Source organism: Podarcis filfolensis (genome assembly GCF_964270895.1).
Source record: "Podarcis filfolensis genome assembly, chromosome: Z".
In the NCBI taxonomy this organism is placed as follows: domain Eukaryota; kingdom Metazoa; phylum Chordata; class Lepidosauria; order Squamata; family Lacertidae; genus Podarcis; species Podarcis filfolensis.
In genome coordinates this window covers 11,829,531-11,848,491 of record NC_139617.1, presented here as the reverse complement: position 1 = coordinate 11,848,491, position 18,961 = coordinate 11,829,531, and the positions used below count along the sequence as shown (strand labels likewise).

General features: G+C 40.8%; 1 protein-coding gene across 4 annotated transcripts in view; it reads left to right on the top strand.

Annotated features, from left to right (window-relative positions):
- The window catches only part of LOC310754189 (THO complex subunit 2-like), a 57,035-nt gene extending 38,918 nt beyond the window's left edge, over window positions 1-18,117 (top strand). The window contains exons 24-39 of one of the 4 annotated variants that reach the window (XR_014543672.1): window positions 943-1,084; window positions 1,758-1,915; window positions 2,448-2,576; window positions 2,994-3,125; window positions 3,209-3,393; window positions 4,107-4,291; window positions 4,977-5,082; window positions 5,796-6,238; window positions 6,504-7,428; window positions 8,094-8,129; window positions 12,549-12,686; window positions 12,941-13,010; window positions 13,097-13,251; window positions 13,599-13,675; window positions 13,764-13,811; window positions 17,284-18,117. Coding sequence is in view for 3 of the 4 variants with exons in the window: in XM_083595767.1 (XP_083451893.1) it covers window positions 943-1,084; window positions 1,758-1,915; window positions 2,448-2,576; window positions 2,994-3,125; window positions 3,209-3,393; window positions 4,107-4,291; window positions 4,977-5,082; window positions 5,796-6,238; window positions 6,504-6,562; window positions 8,094-8,129; window positions 12,549-12,686; window positions 12,941-13,010; window positions 13,097-13,251; window positions 13,599-13,675; window positions 16,655-16,766 (2,127 nt within the window). In the remaining variant the exon portion in view is untranslated. Of the gene's footprint in view, window positions 1-942; window positions 1,085-1,757; window positions 1,916-2,447; window positions 2,577-2,993; window positions 3,126-3,208; window positions 3,394-4,106; window positions 4,292-4,976; window positions 5,083-5,795; window positions 6,239-6,503; window positions 7,429-8,093; window positions 8,130-12,548; window positions 12,687-12,940; window positions 13,011-13,096; window positions 13,252-13,598; window positions 13,676-13,763; window positions 13,812-16,654; window positions 16,918-17,283 lie in introns of those variants that run through there. The other 3 variants (XM_083595769.1, XM_083595768.1, XM_083595767.1) reach the window with 3 other exon arrangements.
- Window positions 18,118-18,961: the final 844 nt, after the last annotated feature.

Sequence of the window (18,961 nt, the reverse complement as noted above, 5' to 3'; positions counted from 1 at the left end):
CTCTGTTAGCAGCAGAATAATGGCAGAGGAATTTGGTATGTAGGTTTACAAGGAGTGCCAGTGTTGGGCATAACCCAGCAGATGTTGGTCCTGTCCAGCTCCCAGCCATTTAAATGGACCTTGCATAGGAGACTATCAAACCCTCGTGATCTGTGTTGATATGGTTTGTGGAATAGAAATATAAGGAATAAGCCAGCTCTTTGTGAAAGAACAGTTTTGAATCTATCCATGTGGTCAGATGGTATAAGGTAAAAGAGAAGTACCCCTGACAGCTAGGGGCTAGGGGCACTATGGTAGAAGTAGGCTTCCATAACCATTTACCTAACTGAATGGGGAATCATAGACAGAAGCAACAACCATACACACCTTCCTTTAGATGATCCAACAATCAGAACTGAGCACAAGGAGCCCATCTAGGAAGGTTAAAATTCTGCAGATCACCTGTAAGGAAAAGGAGTGGGGCGCAGGATACAGTGCTTGCTCACTTTCCCCCCAAATACCAGTTTAGCAGGATTTAAAAGGTAAAGGACCCCTGACAGTTAAGTCTAGTCGCAAACAACTCTGAGGTTGCGGTGCTCATCTTGCTTTACAGGCTGAGGGAGCTGGTGTTTTGTCCGCAGACAGTTTTTCTGGGTCATGTGGCCAGCATGACTAAGCCGCTTCTGGCAAACCAGAGCAGCGCACGGAAACATCGTTTACCTTCTCGCTGGAGTGGTACCTATTTATCTACTTGCACTTTGACGTGCTTTCGAACTGCTAGGTTGGCAGGAGCAGGGACCGAGCAATGGGAGCTCACCCCGTCGCAGGGATTTGAACTGCCAACCTTCTGATCGGCAAGCCCTAGGCTCAGTGGTTTAGACCACAGCGCCACCCGCGTCCACAGCTCCACCCGCAGGATGGTACGCAACTATCAAATCTGAACACGTGTTTTCTTTTTCGTAGCCCCTGAACAAAAAGAAAAAAGAAAAAGAACGCTGTACAGCTCTTCAGGACAAGCTTCTTGAAGAAGAAAAGAAGCAGTTAGAGCACGTGCAAAGAGTGCTGCAGAGACTGAAGCTGGAAAAGGATAATTGGCTTCTTGCAAGTAAGTAGGATAGACCTTTTCATCACCAGCCACTTACACAGAATTGCAGCATTCTGACTTTGGCAGCATCTGTGTAAAATGATTTGTTAAATATTTGTAAATGAGTGACTGTTCATTCTTACTTTTTTGTAATGTATATAAAATTCATTACTTGAATGCAGACCCAAAAGTTGGCAGAATTTTGGCACTTTGGGTGGCAGTTTCCCTTACTTGTAAACAGATCTTAGGGCAATTGCAGATCTAATGCCGATGCAATTGTAATTATGCCCAAGAGATTGAGTACCAGCCTTGCAACTTTTGCCCTTCCTATAGCATATTCTCTCATCCTGTGTTAACTGGGTATAGGATCCCCCTTTACAGCCCAACTTCAACCTGTCTTTAGTAAGTAGGTTACTGGTTTAGGCTTAACTGTCTTATCACTGGTACCCATTTATCTCTTAGTAGTTTTTCAAGATTGGGGAGGGGGGATTTCCTCTGGAGAGAAGATAGAGATACCTGGTTGAGGGCTATCGATCTCAATCTGATGGCTTCATCAGGCAAGGACATGCTGTGCACCCAAGTACTCCCACTTTATTTCTTCCCTTTATCAGTAAATGTAAATGCCTTTTTGTGCATGGTGCATGTGGCAAATTAATTTTACTGACGTAATGATGACCTCTTATTTGTTTATTAGAGTCCACCAAAAATGAGACTATAACAAAATTTCTGCAGTTGTGTATATTTCCTCGGTGTATCTTTTCTGCTATTGATGCTGTTTACTGCGCTCGCTTTGTGGAACTGGTGCATCAACAGAAAACACCAAACTTTTCAACACTTCTTTGTTATGACAGAGTAAGTAGCTCTTGTTTATTATTATGATTCTTTGAGAAGTAGTGATGAACCCTTTCCATCAAGGAAGGAAAGATGCACTAGCTGAAAGACGTATTTCTCTGAATTGTAACTCATAGAGTATAGGTAATAATGTCAATTCCTTCGCTAATAGAGATGAAACATATTATGGAAACTTGAAATGAGTGGTTGCAAGAAAAAAAGAATCCTAATCTTTCTGGATCAGAAAGCTATTCGATGATTTGGTAGCTTTAAAAGACTGAGAAAGTTGTTGCCTTCATAGGATACTAATGAAATCAGGAAAGTTAATTTTTCAGTGTTAAAAAAATTATTGTTCTCTAACTTTTGTAATAGTAAGGCTTTTTGACATCAGGTTACACTAACACAAGAATCAAAACCTGACTGGAGGGGGGAGGATAATTCGGGATTTCATTTTCATTTCCTTCAACAAATTATTGGAATAAAATCCAGTGTTTCAAGTATAAAAACTTGGTTTCATAGCATTGTAATGTGTCAATAAAAAAATTTCTTGCAGGTATTCTCTGATATAATCTATACTGTAGCCAGCTGTACTGAAAATGAAGCTAGTCGATATGGGAGGTTTCTCTGTTGCATGCTTGATACTGTAACTCGGTGGCATAGTGATAGAGCCATATATGAAAAGGTATGTAAAATGTTCAAAATGCTCACTTGAAAACCTGTCATACTTAGAGAAGTATCAGTGTTGCAGGTGTTTTTCCCCCTAAAGGAAGTAGAAACTTTTGCCGGCCCAGATAATAGGAGCTTGGTGTCATTCAGAAGGACTGTATCATAACTAAAAACTGATACCTGTTTGTAAAGTGTTAAACTATGTTTAGTGGCTTCTCTAGAAGGCCTGCATTTAAATCCTAGCCTGGGGAAAACTTATCGTTGTTTTTTAAGTAGCAATATATCCATGAGATCTTGACTTCCCCTGTCTAGCCTTAGCCATACCAATATCTGCTCCCCCAAGTAGGCTCATATTTCAATAGCTTTGTATAAACCACTTTCATCTTAACATGCTTCTTGAATAAGCTTAAATATCTTCTTTGTGTACATGCAGGAGTGTGGCAACTATCCTGGCTTCCTCACCATATTACGGGCAACTGGTTTTGATGGTGGGAACAAAGCTGACCAGTTAGATTATGAAAATTTTCGGCATGTGGTACACAAGTGGCATTATAAGTTAACCAAGGTAACCTGACGGCACTGTGAAGCTTGTTGGTTTTGTAGTTTTGCTGAGAGCCTCTTGGCAACATCTTTATCTGCCTTTCCTAGGCATCTGTACACTGCCTGGAAACCGGCGAATATACACACATCAGAAATATCCTGATAGTGCTGATCAAAATCCTTCCATGGTACCCCAAAGTTTTGAACTTGGGCCAGGCTTTGGAGAGAAGAGTCCATAAGATCTGCCAAGAGGAGAAAGAGAAGAGACCTGATCTATATGCATTAGCGATGGGGTAACAAATCCTTCATTTAAAAACATGACTAAATAATACAAGGAAAGCATTCCTGAGGTTTTTTTCTAGATCAGCTTTTTACTTTAGGTTGACTTTGCCTTATCTTGAAAGATTGTGTATCTGTTGGTTTCAGAGTAACTTTGGGTTTTTGTTGTAGATGGCTTATTTGTCAGGAACCTTCTTGGGCACACTAAACTCAAAAGTTCTGTCCTTAAAACGTTTGCATAAACTTAGATAGTACATCTAGGGTTTAACAAAGTTGGCAGATAAGAGCAAGTTGATTAAAAGTATAATATCAAGATAGGGTAGAAAGTGTTATTCTGTACATATTGAACTTTCAGACTTTTTTGATGAAATCCTCATGTATTTTGCATTTTGTACCACATTCTTATACATGCTAACCTCCTTTCTATGTTCCAGAAAAAACTTTTAATGCATTTCATTCATAGTGTCAGTGATTGGTTATTCTTTTCAGAACGAGGGGAAAATATTTTGGTGGCAGAGGTTTTGAGGATCACAATAAGGATTAAGGTGTTACAGTTGATTTGAAGAGAGCTGTGCGATTCTACAAAATTAAATGTTTGTATTTAACTTGGCTTAGTTAAACAACCTACAGTTATATCATTTGCTTTATCTTTTCAAGCGGCTATCCACCTCTTGTGTTTGTTTTTTTGTGTGTGTTGTGCATATTTAACACTTTATGCGACTTACAGCTATTCTGGACAGTTGAAAAGTAGAAAACATTGCATGATCCCTGAAAATGATTTCCACCACAAGGATCCACCCACCAAGAATGCAGTACCTACAACAGTCCAAAATGGGCCCGGAGGAGCTGGGCTTACTTCTTCACTCACAGTAAATGCAGCTAAACTGGAAGAAAGCACAGCTGAGGAGACTGGTATGTCAGTTACCATAAAAGTAGCAGTATAGGTGGTGGGAATTCACACTGATGTTTTCTTAGTTTAAAAACAAGTACAGATAAGGGCCAGTTCACACATGCATACCTGTATCATCAGCTAAACTGCTGGTGATCTGCAAGAGTGAGAAATTACTCCATTGAAACACTTTATGACTGAGCTCTTTCATAGATAGAATTCTGGTCCTTTATGCACATACATGTGTGAACCTGCCCCACTAATTGTTTAGCTCAGTATTATCAGGAAGGGAAAGATGCATGTGTGCTATACATTAAAAAATGCTGAATTGATTTTTTTTTAAAAAAAACCGCCTTTGTGGTGAAAAAGTTAAGCACCAACTTACCCAAGAGCGAGCCCTGTTGAGCTCATTGAGATTTAACTTTTGACATTTATAGGATTGTACTGTCAATGTTCATAATAGTTCTTTATGCATATAACTACTGTATGAATAAGAATTGCTGAGGTTAATCTGAGTGGTATTATTATTATTATCCGCAATGTAACTTTTTTGTTACTGACAAATACTTATTGATGCGTACTGTTTCTCTGTAAAACAAATACGATTTTACTTGGGTGTTAAGCACAGTATAATTTGTTTTGAAGACTTTATACTTCAGTGAGTCTATTGGTTTATTCATTGTCAGTATCGTTTTTTCCTTTCAACAGATAAATTATTAAAGGAGAAATCTCAGGGTGCTGTTAAAGTGATTAATAAAGCTGCCAGTGCAACACCAAAGCTGACCACGAGCAATGGGGGCAATGCTTCCAACAGGTGAGTAACTGCCGCCATTTTCTATTTAGAATTCAATTTATATTGGGAAAAGATCCGTACAGTCAAACCTCGCTTGTCAAATGTAATCTGTTCCGGAAACCCGTTTGGCTTCCAAAATGTTCGACAACCGAGGCGCGGCTTCTGATTGAATGCAAGAGCTTCCTGCACTCAAGCAGAAAGCCACATTGGATGTTCAGATTCCGAACTGGAGCATTTACTTCTGGGTTTTTGGTGTTTGGGAGCCAGAACATTCCAAAACGAAGCCATTTGGGAACTGCTTGACTGTATCTTCAAAGGACGACAGAATTCTGGGGTTAAAATGTTTCCATTTTGCTTGGGATGAAATGGAGACTTCCCATTGGTGCACATGACCGTGAGGCCATGTAGGGATGGGGTAATGCAATTTTATGGGCCTCTAATGTAGGGATGTGACAGAATTCAATTATGCTGATCCCTGGCGCAGTGAAGACCACCAGTCCCTTTGGGATTAGCAAGGAAGAGAGGTACCCCACTTAACTAACTGAAGCAACCACTGCTCCAGAAAAAAAATTCAATGCCACTCACCACTTAAATTTAAAAAGTGAGAGTATCTCTTGTTAACATGTTTAGGAAAAGCAGAGCTTAAAAGGGTTTTTTCAATCTATAGAGAGGGATGTTTTAAATTAAAACATCTCATTTTGTATTAGTACTGATTTCCTTTTTATTTCATATAGCAAAGTTATAAAAGAAAAAGAAGAGAAAGAGAAATGCGGGAAGGAAAAAGATAAGGAGAAAAAAGAGAAAACTCCAGCTGCCACTCCTGAGGCCAAAACACCTGGGAAGGATGGGAAAGATAAACCAAAGGAAGAAAGAGTGAACAAAGAAGACAAAGCAAGAGATAGCAAGGAAAAGACACCTAAGTCTGATAAAGAGAAGGAAAAGAACAAGAGAGAAGAGAAGTCGTCAAAGGATGAAAAATCCAAGATCATTGTGACCAATGCAGAGTCAAAGTCAGCTGCAGAAAAGGAGAAAGAGAAGGAGCCGTCCAGAGAGAGAGAAGTAACCAAGGATGTGAAATCCAAGGAAAACATTAGAGGAGGAGGAGGAGAGAAGGCTCCAGTAGCTGGGTCCTTGAAGTCACCTGTTCCCCGATCAGAAGCATCAGAGTGTGAAAGGGGTAAGCTCACCTCCTTTCTTCTAGTCTTCCGTTTCCTTAACTGTAACGCATAATAGGGTAGAAGGTTTTGATTTTGATTTTTTTTAATGGAAGCTGCATGCCAGTTAACAGATTAAGCCATTACTTGTTTTTCGTGGGAAAGCTCCATAAAATTGATAAACCATCTTGAATATCTGAGACTTGTGAATTTCCAAGCACTGATGACCTGCCTCACATTGATTTTAACGATTTAATAAATTAGTTCATTCCTCTCTCTCTTTTCTAGAACAAAAACGTCGCAAAGTTGATACCCATTCTTCTCCATCACATTCCTCAACAGTAAAGGTTAGTATAGCCTGAGGAAGGCAGCGCCCATTTTAGGCTCTCGGTGTTTGGAATGCCAGTGTTCGACTTCCTTCAAGTTTTGTGCCAACTGGAGCCATTGGAGGTTTTATATTGCATTACGAAATGCGTTATTTTTCTTGGTTTGGTGGACTCTTTTTTCATATTAAAATTTTTTTAAAATATTTTTTAAAAAAAATTAGAAAAAGAAATTAAAAGCTTCAAGGACCTAGCACAAAAATGTTGTAAATAGAATTTGGAAGTGTCAAGAATTTTTTTTTTAAAACCAAAAAGTGCCTCACTGTTTTTAAACAGTCAGATATATTTTTGGAGTGCAGTGGTAGCTACAAGCAAACGAGTGTCTTGCAGCACGCAGAGAGAGGAGCCTATTTTTCCTGCACTAATGTTGAAGAATCTGTAGCACTGAAGAGTTCCTGGAGGATTGTGGGATATGCGATACCTCTGAATTCACCAGGCTTCTTGATGAGCTTCATACCACGGTGTGCCTTCCAAGGAGGAGCCTTGAAAAGGAGCCCCGTTTTAAAGTCTCCTTGGTGATCAGTTCTCCTGTAGTTGTGTATATTCAGTGAGCAGGCAGCTTCTGTTGCACCTTTCCTGCGAGGTTTTTTATATTCCAGTGGGTTCCCACCCTGTTGAGCTCTGCGTTACGCTTAAGCCAGATGCGGCAGCCAAAACCTTCCACCCAGCAAAGAGAAAACCCCCAGCAGTCGAGTGCAGCACAAAACCATGGCTGTAGCCTTCTTGAAGACTCAGGGTAGCAATTCCTTGCTCCATGTTTATAATTTTATTTCTAAACCAACTAAGCTCATGGAATCTTTGAATTTGCAGTACGTTGAAGCTTTAAAACTGTAAGTTACCGATGCGTCATCAGAGAAACTGGGATGGATTATGTGGGTGTGTCGCCATCTTGCCAACATTTAAAAAAAGCTTTTTCTTAAGACGTTGGCATGAGGTGTAGAGCAGCTGGATGGAGTAGTACAATTTCATTAAAGTTTTTGAGTAATAATAAGATAGTTGGGATGTTGATCCTCGGGATGTTTACTTGGGAGCAAGTCCCATTGGTAACCGTGGAATTTGGTCCCAGGCAAACGTGTGGCAAAGATTGCAGTTTTCATTTATAATAGTATTGTTTTCTATGCGTCTATTTAAATAGCTGCATTTATAGCTATTTAGGGGAATGCTATTCACATGTTTGATGTTAAGTCAGGAAGGTAGAGAATTTCTCTCCCCACCTCAACCCAGTTGTATAGCTATTATAAATATAGCACTTCAATAAAAAAAGATTAAGATATAATGCGGGTTTGGGTGTTTTAAAAAAAACTAATTGGCAAACACAATATTTTGTAGCTAGGTTGTTCTTATTATTTAAGTGCATATGAGAAGTATTAATACTTCATTTATTCCCAGAAGGAGTAGCTGTTTTTTGTTTCAAGGGTATGGCCCTGCTTCCCCAAGTTCCTGAGTTTCTGAGAAATGTGCGACCTTACGTGTCATATCCATTCATTTTCTACAGGACAACCTCAGCGAACTCAAGGACTCTTCAGCAAAGGTTTGAATCTTTCAATCACTCACAGAAAATAAATAAAAAATAATGGTTTTTGCAGGTTCAGCTGTGACAATTTTATAACATGGAGTACATTATAAAAATATGACACCAGGTGGTGCTGTAGCGCTGCAATTCAAAGTCAATGGTAAATTGCATTGGGATCTCTCTCTCTTTCTCTAGATATAGACAGTGCTTTTTTCTGGGAGGGGGGTATGCAGGGGTACACATACCCCTAAACATTTTGTGAATCTAAGTTTGGCCCCATTGTGGAGCAGTATTTCAATATGAGTAGGAAAATGAGAGTATCCCTAAACATTATTTTTTAGGAAAAAAGCACTGGATATATAGGTATATAGGAGTTTTTTATAGCATTTTTAAATATCTGTGTAGATCCTGCCTTCATTAGCACCGCAAGATGCATTGCAAGCCCTGTATGAATTGTGCAAACCTGGCTACTGCAACATGCTGCACTGCTTTAGTGCAATATGCCCACTGGTTTTCGGACTGTGTTCTAGGAAGCCCTACAAAGCTTTTTGGGGCTTCTTCCATATTGTTTAGTTCAAGGTCACACTTTCAGTTAAAGCAGGGCATCCCTGGGGCACTTCAGGCCCCCACATGGTCAGTCCTCCTAGAACATGCGCTAGAATCCTCTACAACTATTCTGTGGTAGACATTCTTCAATAGTCTGATCAATATCGAAAGTATATTGAAGGCAAAAAAGTTTGATAACCACTGTGGCATATGAGCAACGGGGGGGGGGCGCCTTGTCTTTTACCAAGGTGCTTGGAATGATTCAACACTTTTGATGCGATTATTCCCTCCTGTCACTTCATTAAATCCCCCTGATTGCACTTAAGCTTTTATAATGTATTTGTGCCATATTTTTCTAAAGAGTTTTTGCTTGTTAGGAAAGCAGCATCTAGCATTTCTGTCCCAAATTGTTGCAGTTACATGCGTTTCCCCCTATGCTTTTCCTCAGCTGCCAGCTATGCTGAATGAAATGGGTTTTTTTTTTAATTATTCTATTTTTCACTGGGTTTTAGTTGGAAAAAGCATTTATTCTTTGTGCAAGCGGCAGTTCCATCTACGTGCACAAGCTGAAACTTCTGTGTTGTCTTCAAGGATTGCCCTTCAAAGGGCAAGTTTACTGCAGCTAGTGGCTTCGGAAGCAATCTCCTGAATCAGAAATCTAGGATTGCTTTGGGGTTGGGTGAAAAGCAGACCTGGCCAGTGCTGTAACCTAAAAAATTAAAAATGCAGGTAGATTTGTCTGACCCAGAATCACCTAGAAGCTGTAAATCTGAATGCTGAACCCAGCAATTCCATCTCCTCCTGATAGTCCCATCAACTGGTTTTTAACTGACAAATCTCATTTGGACCTCCCTCCCACATTGTACCTTCCCTCTTAATCTAAATAGTCTATCCAGTAAGCCATTCTCTCTTCCCAACACCCAACAGTAATAGTACACAACACTTCAGAAACATGTTAGAACAATTTATGGAGTTCCCTGCTGCAAGATGCGATGGCTGTTGCCTTTAAAAAGGCATTAGACAGGTTCTTGGGGGATAGCTGTATTAATTAATACCAGTTGCTAGGGAACAATAGCAGAAGTCTGTTGCTCTTGGTCCTGGTTGCAGGTTTCTGAGCAGCATCTGACTGGCCTCTAGGGAAACCAGGATACATCAACCTGATCTAGCAGGGCTGCTCATAGGTTCTTGAAAGAATGGGGAGTACGCTGATTTAGGTGTGGCAGTCAGTATGAGATGATAATGGATGCAACATTTATGGTTTCATTAGGAAGGGGCAAAGTTGCTTTGACAGGTGAGGGAGGAGACTTACAGGTCTGCTTATGGATATATCCGAGATTAAACTTGCAACCCTCTGCTCCCAGTATATTTTATTTGGGTTTTTGTTTTTTTGTACTTCAGAAAAGCCAGAAATAATAGGTTCTCCTGGGGAATAATTGCATATGGTTAGAAATAGCGGGCCCGGGTAAAGATTTCTGTTCTTGAATGGCTCCCGTGGGGAATGCTATTTCAAGAAAAACCCAAAAGTTGGGGAAATGCAGAATGTGAAGACTAAACTAGGTGGATATGGAAGATCCTTGAACAAGATCACACAATTTTTTTTTTGTTTAAAAGCAGCCATGAAGGGTGTGTGTGTGCGTGTGTGTGTGTGAGAGAGAGACAGAGACAGAGACCGAGAGAGTGAGTGAGCAAGTGAGACTGGTGCCAGGTATGGAAAATCTGATAACTCTCTTCATGTATTTTTTACGATTTAAATTCCCTCATTCCCTGAAGCTATTTGCCCTGCAGGGGAAAAAACCATATAAGTATGTGGAGAATATAAACTGGGAAAATGCCAGGCCAGTCAGTTTAAACAGAGAAAAACTGAGCATATTTACCGTATTTTTCGCTCTATAACACGCATCTGACCATAACACGCATGTAGTTTTTAGAGGAGGAAAACAAGGAAAAAATATTCTAAACGAAACAGTGGATGTATGATTTTTATGGTTCATGCTGTGGCCACAGACATGTGATCTGACAGTGAGTTTGGGGTAGCCCAATGCAAAAATCCTGAGGATCCATGTGGATCCATGCTTTGTAACGTTTTTGCGCCATTGCGGCCCCATGAAACAGTGGGTGCGTGTGTGTTTTTTGGTGCAGGCTATAGCCATGGAAATGCTATGTGATCTGATGGTGAATTTGGGGTGACCCAGTGCAAAAATCCTGAGGATCCATGTGGATCCATGCTTTGTAACCACGTTTTAAGTGGGGAGGGAAGGAAAAGAACTCAAGGGACAAGGAGCACGCGTGGGGTGTGTGGAGAAGGAGCTTTTCTGCGAGCTGAGCGGGGGGGGGGGGAAGAGCACTGTTGCTTTAAAGGTATACTTAAGGTATTTGCCCTGTGCCTGGGTTTTTTTTTCCATTTAACAGTTTGCAGCCTTTTCCTTCCGCTCCTTGTTTTGAGGCAGAATAGATTTGAGCAAGTGAGGAGGACTTGGATTGCAGGGGATTCGCCATTAGCTGTGTAAAAGCGCTCCTCCTTGCAGCCTGAATGATAAGCAGCCACCAGCAGCAATAGAATGGAGCACAAAAAAGTGGTAGGGGCACTAGGACCCAGACAATGCTCAAATCTATCCTGCCTGAAAATAAGCTGCTCCGTCCCGCGGATCAGCTGAGACGCGGGGGGGGGGGGATTTGCGAAGTTTCCCCCTCTCCCTCATGCCCTCCCCAGCCTTTTTTTTTACTTCCTGGTTTTCACTGCGCTGGCTCAGAGCTCGAGGTTGGTTTTATTTTGCTGCTGGTTGCTTAAATTTTATCTTTCCTGCCATCCCTCTGCAGCCTCACTGCTCTGTTTAGAGAGCGCACGGACTTTTGCTAGCTCCGTCCCTCCTCCCGTGTAAGCGGCTGCTGCCGGCTTTGCTGCCATGACTCTCCTTCCCTCCCTCCTCCCCGGCTCCAGGTCGCTTTAAAGCAAGCAAAGCGAGAGCCTCGTAGAGTGTGTAAGCGGCTCCCGCTTTGCTTGACTGATGGCAGCCATGGCTCCGATCCGTGCATTCGCTCCATAACACGCACAGGCATTTTCCCTTACTTTCTAGGAGCAAAAAAGTGCGTGTTTTGGAGCGAAATTTACGGTAAATATGTGTTTAAATATGTGATCAGATTGACCTGCCCCTGTTGTGTGGCTGCTTTTATTTTATTTTTGAAAATTTTGATATATCCTAACTACAGATCTTCTATATCGTACTAAGTTTGGAACAAGGCTTGCTCTATTTTTCTACTAAGTACTTTGTGCAGTTATTTTCAAAATAGGGAACTAGCTACTATGCAATATTATTGTAAGTAATTTTATGAGTTCTGTGCTAACCCATCCCCGAACTTGAATGAAAAATTATATCATGCAACATTTCCATGCGGTGTCTTCTTTCTTGCCACCAAAGCTTAGTTATTTCATATAATCACCAACAATAAAGGCAAACGGTAGCATACACATTTATGTACCTTTTATAAATGAGCTTGATAACAAATCTTTTAGGAAGCAAGTGTAGTCTACATCATTAATGTTTCTCATTATTTAAATAGACCGGATTCACAATTAAGTTTGGAGTTCTACAATGCAAGCATGCTTGAACACCACTTTTGTCTGTTGTCCTTCTGTTACTGAAATTTCAGGATTCCAGTATGTAGTAAGTTACAATGCTGAGTAAAAAAATAAAATTGTGAAAATATTTTCTCCAGCTTTACCTTGAATTCGAGATATTCAAGGAATTTTTCAGAGTGGTACATAAGGAAAAGCAGAGAGACTGCCAGAGATGAAAAATAAATATTTCTGGATTTCTGCAAAAGAGAATTATTTTAGTGCACCGTCTTGACAGATAAGCTTTAATCCTTGGTAATGTTGCCTTAATTTAACAGCACTACATTAACCACTCAACTCCAACACTGTCCAAGAGTAAAGAGAGAGAAGTGGACAAGAAAGATTTGGACAAGTCAAGGGAAAGATCCAGAGAGAGAGAGAAGAAAGAGGAAAAGGAAAGGAAAGATCGAAAAAGGGTTTGTGACTTATACATAACAATTTTAAACTGTGGTTCTTAAAATATGACGATAGGGTTCTGCAAAGTTTTTAATGACTGCTTCTTGATTTCACTAAGACAAAACAGGGAGCAAATTACTACAATTTGTGGTGCAAGGAGGCACTTCAAAGGAAAAAGCAGCTTTTAACAAATCAGCTCTCTTTAAGCATAATATTTAAACTATTGTTTTGGAGATCTATATGTATTAAATTTATTAATGTTGTATCTGACTAGGATCATTCAAATAGTGATCGGGAAGTGCCTCAGGATTCAACCAAACGTCGCAAAGAGGAAAATGGAACAAGTACGTTCTCTCCTGCTTTTTCTTTCTTTGACAATGCCTAGGTGCTGATACGAGTGGCTCTATTTATGTAGCTTTTGTCTTTCCAGCTGGTTCTTCCAAACATAGTAAGAGTGAAAGTCCTTCAGATTCTCCCCACTCCAATGAGAAGGAAAAGGACAAAAGCAAATCAAAATCTTCCGGCAAAGAGAAAGGAGACTCAATAAAAGTTGAAAAGATGGAGAAAAGCTCTGGTAGCAAAAAGGCAAGTCAGACTCCTCCCCCCCCCCCCCCCCGTTAGTAAAATCATTGTCTTGTTCAGTGGATTTTAGGTAGCATATGAAGCTTGTCCTTCATAATAATAATAATTGCATTGAATATAGAGTTGAGATCAGTAGCTTTTTAATGAGTGTGTGTATGTGTGAATGCAAGCTTTCATTTTAATGTATGAAGTAGAGTACAACAAACAGAAATTTTGTTTAGGAAGAGTAAATACCTTGTTCTTTTTTTTCCTTTCACTAACCTGGCCTTTCCCACTCCTGTGAAAGAAGAATCAAATGCGTTATGTATAAGTTATTATTTCTCCTCATGTTTTAAACTTGTTTTGTGTAGGAGTCCAGACATGATAAGGAGAAAACAGAGAAAAAAGAGAAACGGGATAGTACTGGAGGAAAAGAAGAAAAGAAACAATATCCTTTCACTGTGCCATTAGTCTTTGTGTCTGTTGGTTTCCCAAAAATTTAAAACAACCAAATTTCCCTTAATCTTTTGATTTACTCATAAGTCTTCAGACAAACACAGATAATGAACAATGTTCTGACCAAGGTGAGAATAACTTCTTGATCTTCTCTCTTCCCTGGAGATGGGAAAGAATCTTCCTTGCCAAGTGGATTGATGGAAGAGGTACAGAGTGATCTGTTCCCTCCTTTGCCAGTCTGCTACATTTCTGGGCTTCTTGTGGAGGAAGATACTTTCCTTTCTCTGCAGCTAGCACAAAAATAAGGTGGACTGGCAGAGGAGGGATGGAGCAATCGGCTCCTCCTCTTCTGGCCTGCTTACCCACCTGCATGAAATTCCTGACTGCTTATAGCTTCTAGGCGAGTTGTTAAATACAGTGGTACCTCGGGTTAAGAACTTAATTCATTCTGGAGGTCTGTTCTTAACCTGAAACTGTTCTTAATCTGAAGTACCACTTTAGCTAATGGGGCCTCCCGCTGCTGCCGCACGATTTCTGTTCTCATCCTGAAGCAAAGTTCTTAACCTGAGGTAATATTTCTGGGTTAGTGGAGTCTGTAACCTGAAGCATCTGTAACCCGAGGTACCACTGTATGGGGTTGTAGATCTGTGGCAGACGTAGTTGCTGATAGCCAAGTTAATGCCAACTGAAAAAACTCAGCAGTCCTAAATCCAGCTCTTTTAACATCATATTGATGTTAAAAAAGGTAAACCTTCTCTCTCTCTCTCTCTCTCTCTTCCTTCATAGAGAATGACTGCAAAAAAGCATACAAATATAATGTCAAACCACATTATATGTGTAAAAAAATAGTGCCGAATCCCAAATAGTAGTCTCAGAGGTTGCTCTATAGCCAAGACTAAAATCATACAGTAACCCATGGATTTGTTCTGTCACTTGTTTTAAAGGAAAGCTTTCTATACCATCAAAAACTGCTGTGCAGACTAAGTTTTTGTCACTCTAGCTTTAGGTACATTAACATAAGTCATTTTTCAAAAAGAACTCTCAAGTTGTTCAGTTAATAGAAAAATTCTACCAAGGTAGCCAGGTTAACCTGTAATCCCTTCAACTGCCTTGGTCGCGCTAGTCTATGATCTCCGGCGGGCTAGGCACAAAGGTGAAAGCTTTTTCCTAGTTCTGCTGGATCTCTCAGCGACCTTTGAGACAATCGACCATAACATCCTTCTGGACCGTCTAGAGGGGTTGGGAGCTGGGGGCACTGTTATACAGTGGTTCCGCTCCTTCCTCCTTGGCCGTGTCCAGAAAGTAGTGTTGGGGGATGAGTCTGGGCTCTCACTTGTGGGGTGCCTCAGGGTTCCGTCCTCTCCCCCATGCTTTTTAACATCCACATGAAGCCGCTGGGAGAGATCATGAGGAGGTTTGGACTGGGTGTTCATCAATATGCGGATGATACCCAGCTCTACCTCTTTCAAATCAGAACCAGTGAAAGTGGTGAAGGTCTTGTGTGCGTGCCTGGAGGTGGTTGGAGGATGGATGGTGGCTAACGGATTGAGGTTGAATCCTGACAAGACAGAAGTACTGTTTTGGGGGGACAGGAGGCAGGTGGATGTGGGGGACTTCCTGGTCCTGAATGGGGTAACTGTGCCCCTGAAGAACCAGATGCGCAGCCTGGGAGTCATTTTGGACTCACAGTTGTCCATGGAGGCGCAGGTCAATTCTGCGTCCAGGGCAGCTGTCTACCAGCTCCACCTGGTAAGCAGGCTGAGACCCTACCTGCCCGTGGACTGTCTCGCCAGAGTGGTGCATGCTCTAGTTATCTCCCGCTTGGACTACTGCAACGTGCTGTACGTGGGGCTACCTTTGAAGGTGACCTGGAAACTGCAATTAATCCAGAATGCGGTAGCTAGACTGATGACTGGGAGTGGCTGCCTGGGCCACATAATACCGATCCTGAGTGATCTGCATTGGCACCCAGTACATTTCTGAGCACAATGCAAAGTGTTGGTACTGACCTTTAAAGCCCTAAACAGCCTTGGTCCTGTATACCTGAAGGAGCGTCTCCACCCCCATCGTTCAGCCTGGACACTGAGATCCAGCACCAAGGGCCTTCTGGCAGTTCCCTCATTGCGAGAAGTGAGGTTACAGGGAACCAGGCGGAGGGCCTTCTTGGTAGTGGCACTCACCCTGTGGAACACCCTCCCATCAGATGTCAAGGAAATAAGCAGCTATCCTATTTTTAAAAGACATCTGAAGGCAGCCCTGTTTAGGGAAGTTTTTAATATGTAATGCTGTATTGTTTTTAACACTTGATTGGAAGCCACCCAGAGTGGCTGGGGAAACTCAGCCAGATGGGCGGGGTATAAATAAATTATGATGATGATGGTGATGATGATGATGACCATACTGTGGCAGGGCCAGCCCAATATATTTTGTCACCTGAGGTGAACCACAAAATGGTAACCCCCCCCCCCCAAAGCAACCTTATCTGATGGTTGAAGTGTGAATCAAAGGCTGTTGTTTGGAAGAAAGGGCCTACTAAGAAACATGCTGGACAGGTGACCCCAGAGGGGTCTTGCTAGGGGTGGGAGGACACCAGCAGTGCCTCCTGTTTGCCAAGAGGATGCTGAGGAGGCAACAGATCTGGTTTCCAGGAGCACTCCACATCTGTAGCTGCCACTCTGGCTGCAGCAGCAGCAGCAGAGATCTGCTGCCCCTGTGGATCCTGCTGCCTGAGGTTATTGTCTCACCTTACCTCATATATGGGATGGCCTTGTATTGCCACATACGTATTTGTGGGGATAGGACTTATTTAAAGAAATGTCATTGAGATAAATGCTGAGATAACTGTATATCATGAATTCCATTTCAGTCAAAAGATAGAATGCTAACACTTGAAATAGTAATGGTAAAAGTTTGTCCATTTCTGATTAAAAGTCAACATGTTCAGATGTCAAGCTTTAACATGCTGCTTCAGCTATCAGTGGCTGCCCAGGTATTCTGTAAGTGTCAAAACAATGCTTACTTTGGGCATTCACGAGGTGAAGGGGAGCTATCTCACTTTTTTTATTCTTGATCCATTTATCTAATTTAGGAATTCCGGGGGGCACTGGCAATCTTACCACTTGTCACGTTTCACTTCTAACATAAAAGTTGCACTCTTACTATATATAAAATAAGGTTTTTGTTACAGATGGCGTTGCTCTCAGATTAAATTAAATTCCGTTTGTATCAAGTAATCCCCCCCCCCAAGTTACCACAGACTCCTTTTTCTACTTTTGCTCTTGGGCTGATACTAGGGCTGTAATTGCACAATGGGGACACGTGGTGCTTAGTTTTGTGCAGTGTTTCATCTCTTCAAAGAGGGTTTAGTAAGAATTCTCTCCTGTTCATCTATGGGAAGTAGAGCATCATGTCATGAGTCATGCTAATCCATTTTGGGCTTCACGCCACTGTAAAAACTGGGCATCTTTTTCATGTGCTTTGTTTATCTGAGTGAGAGCAACTTCACGCCATTCTGCTTGTTTACAATCTTAGTTCTGTTAGTTTCAGCTCCTGATCCTTTGTGAAATAGATTTAATTGTCCTGATGTTCTCTCTTTTTTAGGCAGGTTTGAAAATGAGAAGATTCTGAGGTGTGACCATATATGTATTTTCCGGAATATACATTGCACAGAAGATTGCGAATGAAGAGGACCCATCTGCATCTCCTTAAATTATTCAGTTCTCTGCTTTATTTCCCTCCCATTGCTGAAGATTTGATTGTTGAGTTGTACATTACTGTATTTTTGTTGGTTAGCTTCTTAAACATTTATTTTCAGTACCTGGCTGAAAGTGTTACATGTTCCATATTTTAGCACAATGTGCTGCAAATTGTTGCCATCGTGCAAATGAGGTTTATACGTGTACAGAGTTTCACATTAGGTTACCCAAATACTGCCTGATTTCAGTAATCCTTTTCAGATGGAATTGAAACATTTGCTGTGTTTGAAAACCCAACAAATAAACAGTTGTTGAACCTTTGGAATTTACCTCATTTAAAATCCAGTTTTTATTTATTGTTTCTAATATCAATAACTAAAACCAAGTGGGAGCATTGTTTTTGTGCGGTGCTTAAGAATTATTTGTATATTATGTGCACAGCATTTCACCAGTTGAAAAAGAAAAAAAAAGGAACCCTCACTTATTGTTCCCCACTACACCTTATATGTTTGTCATAATGTTTCTAGAAATTGGGAAATACTTCATTCCAAACAGAAATTTAAGAATTAGGTTTTCATATTACAGCTACAGGAGCTTTGTATCGCTGGACTTTAGTCAGGAAAAAAAAAACGTTTCACAATGACATTTCTAAGAAAAGTAAAACAATTTTTTTATCTGAAATTCTACCAGTGTAACCTTTTTTTCTAAATAAACAATAGTTTTCTCAATGGGTCGTAAATCATTGTGTGTGTTGCTTATTCAGGTGGTTCTGTACTGTAATTCTAACTGTCGTATGCTTTTGTCCTCTTCAGTCCACTTTGACACCTAATATATATATTTTTAATTTTGTTTTATTTCATAATTTTATTTCATAAGCTTTAGGGAATATTGCAGCCCAAGCAGTGGTGCAGCTAGGACTACACCTAAAGCAATGAAAAACAGGGCCACAAAAAACGCTGTGCAAATGTTTGCTTGCTTTTTAAAGGTTTTGGGACATATATCAAATTTGCCACAAGCTCACCATCTAGTGTCACATTTGTATAATGCACTTAAAACATCACATTTGCAGCTGTATAGCTGAGTCCCTTGCTGGGGTTCTGTTATGCTCATGGTTTACATAAATTCTGCCTCTCCTTTTGATAAAAGAAACCAGCTTTTTACCTGATGCTTTTTACCTGATGTGTCATCCATCCCCTATTTAAACCAAACAGTTTTGTCTTTACGACCAATACAAGATGGAGAGGAGCAGATAGAAACACCAGTTCGTTAGCATGACTTTTAATATCTATGTCTATAATGAAAGAAGTGGGTTGGGAGCAGAGTCAAGAGCACCAAGAGAAAATTGTCACGTCTGCAGCAGCATAAAAGGGCTGCAAGGTTAAGTTTTATGTAGGTTTTGCATCTAAATGATGTTCTCATACAACAAAAGAGCTTCCACAGAAGTGTATCCCACCATTTTTATGACTAGCACACTCACAAGAACTCCTAAAAAGGGGGTAGTGATGAAGATAGCGGATTTGTAATTGAAGTTAGGAAAAATACAACCGGCTTGTTTCGCTTTGTGTATGACTGCCATGGATGTA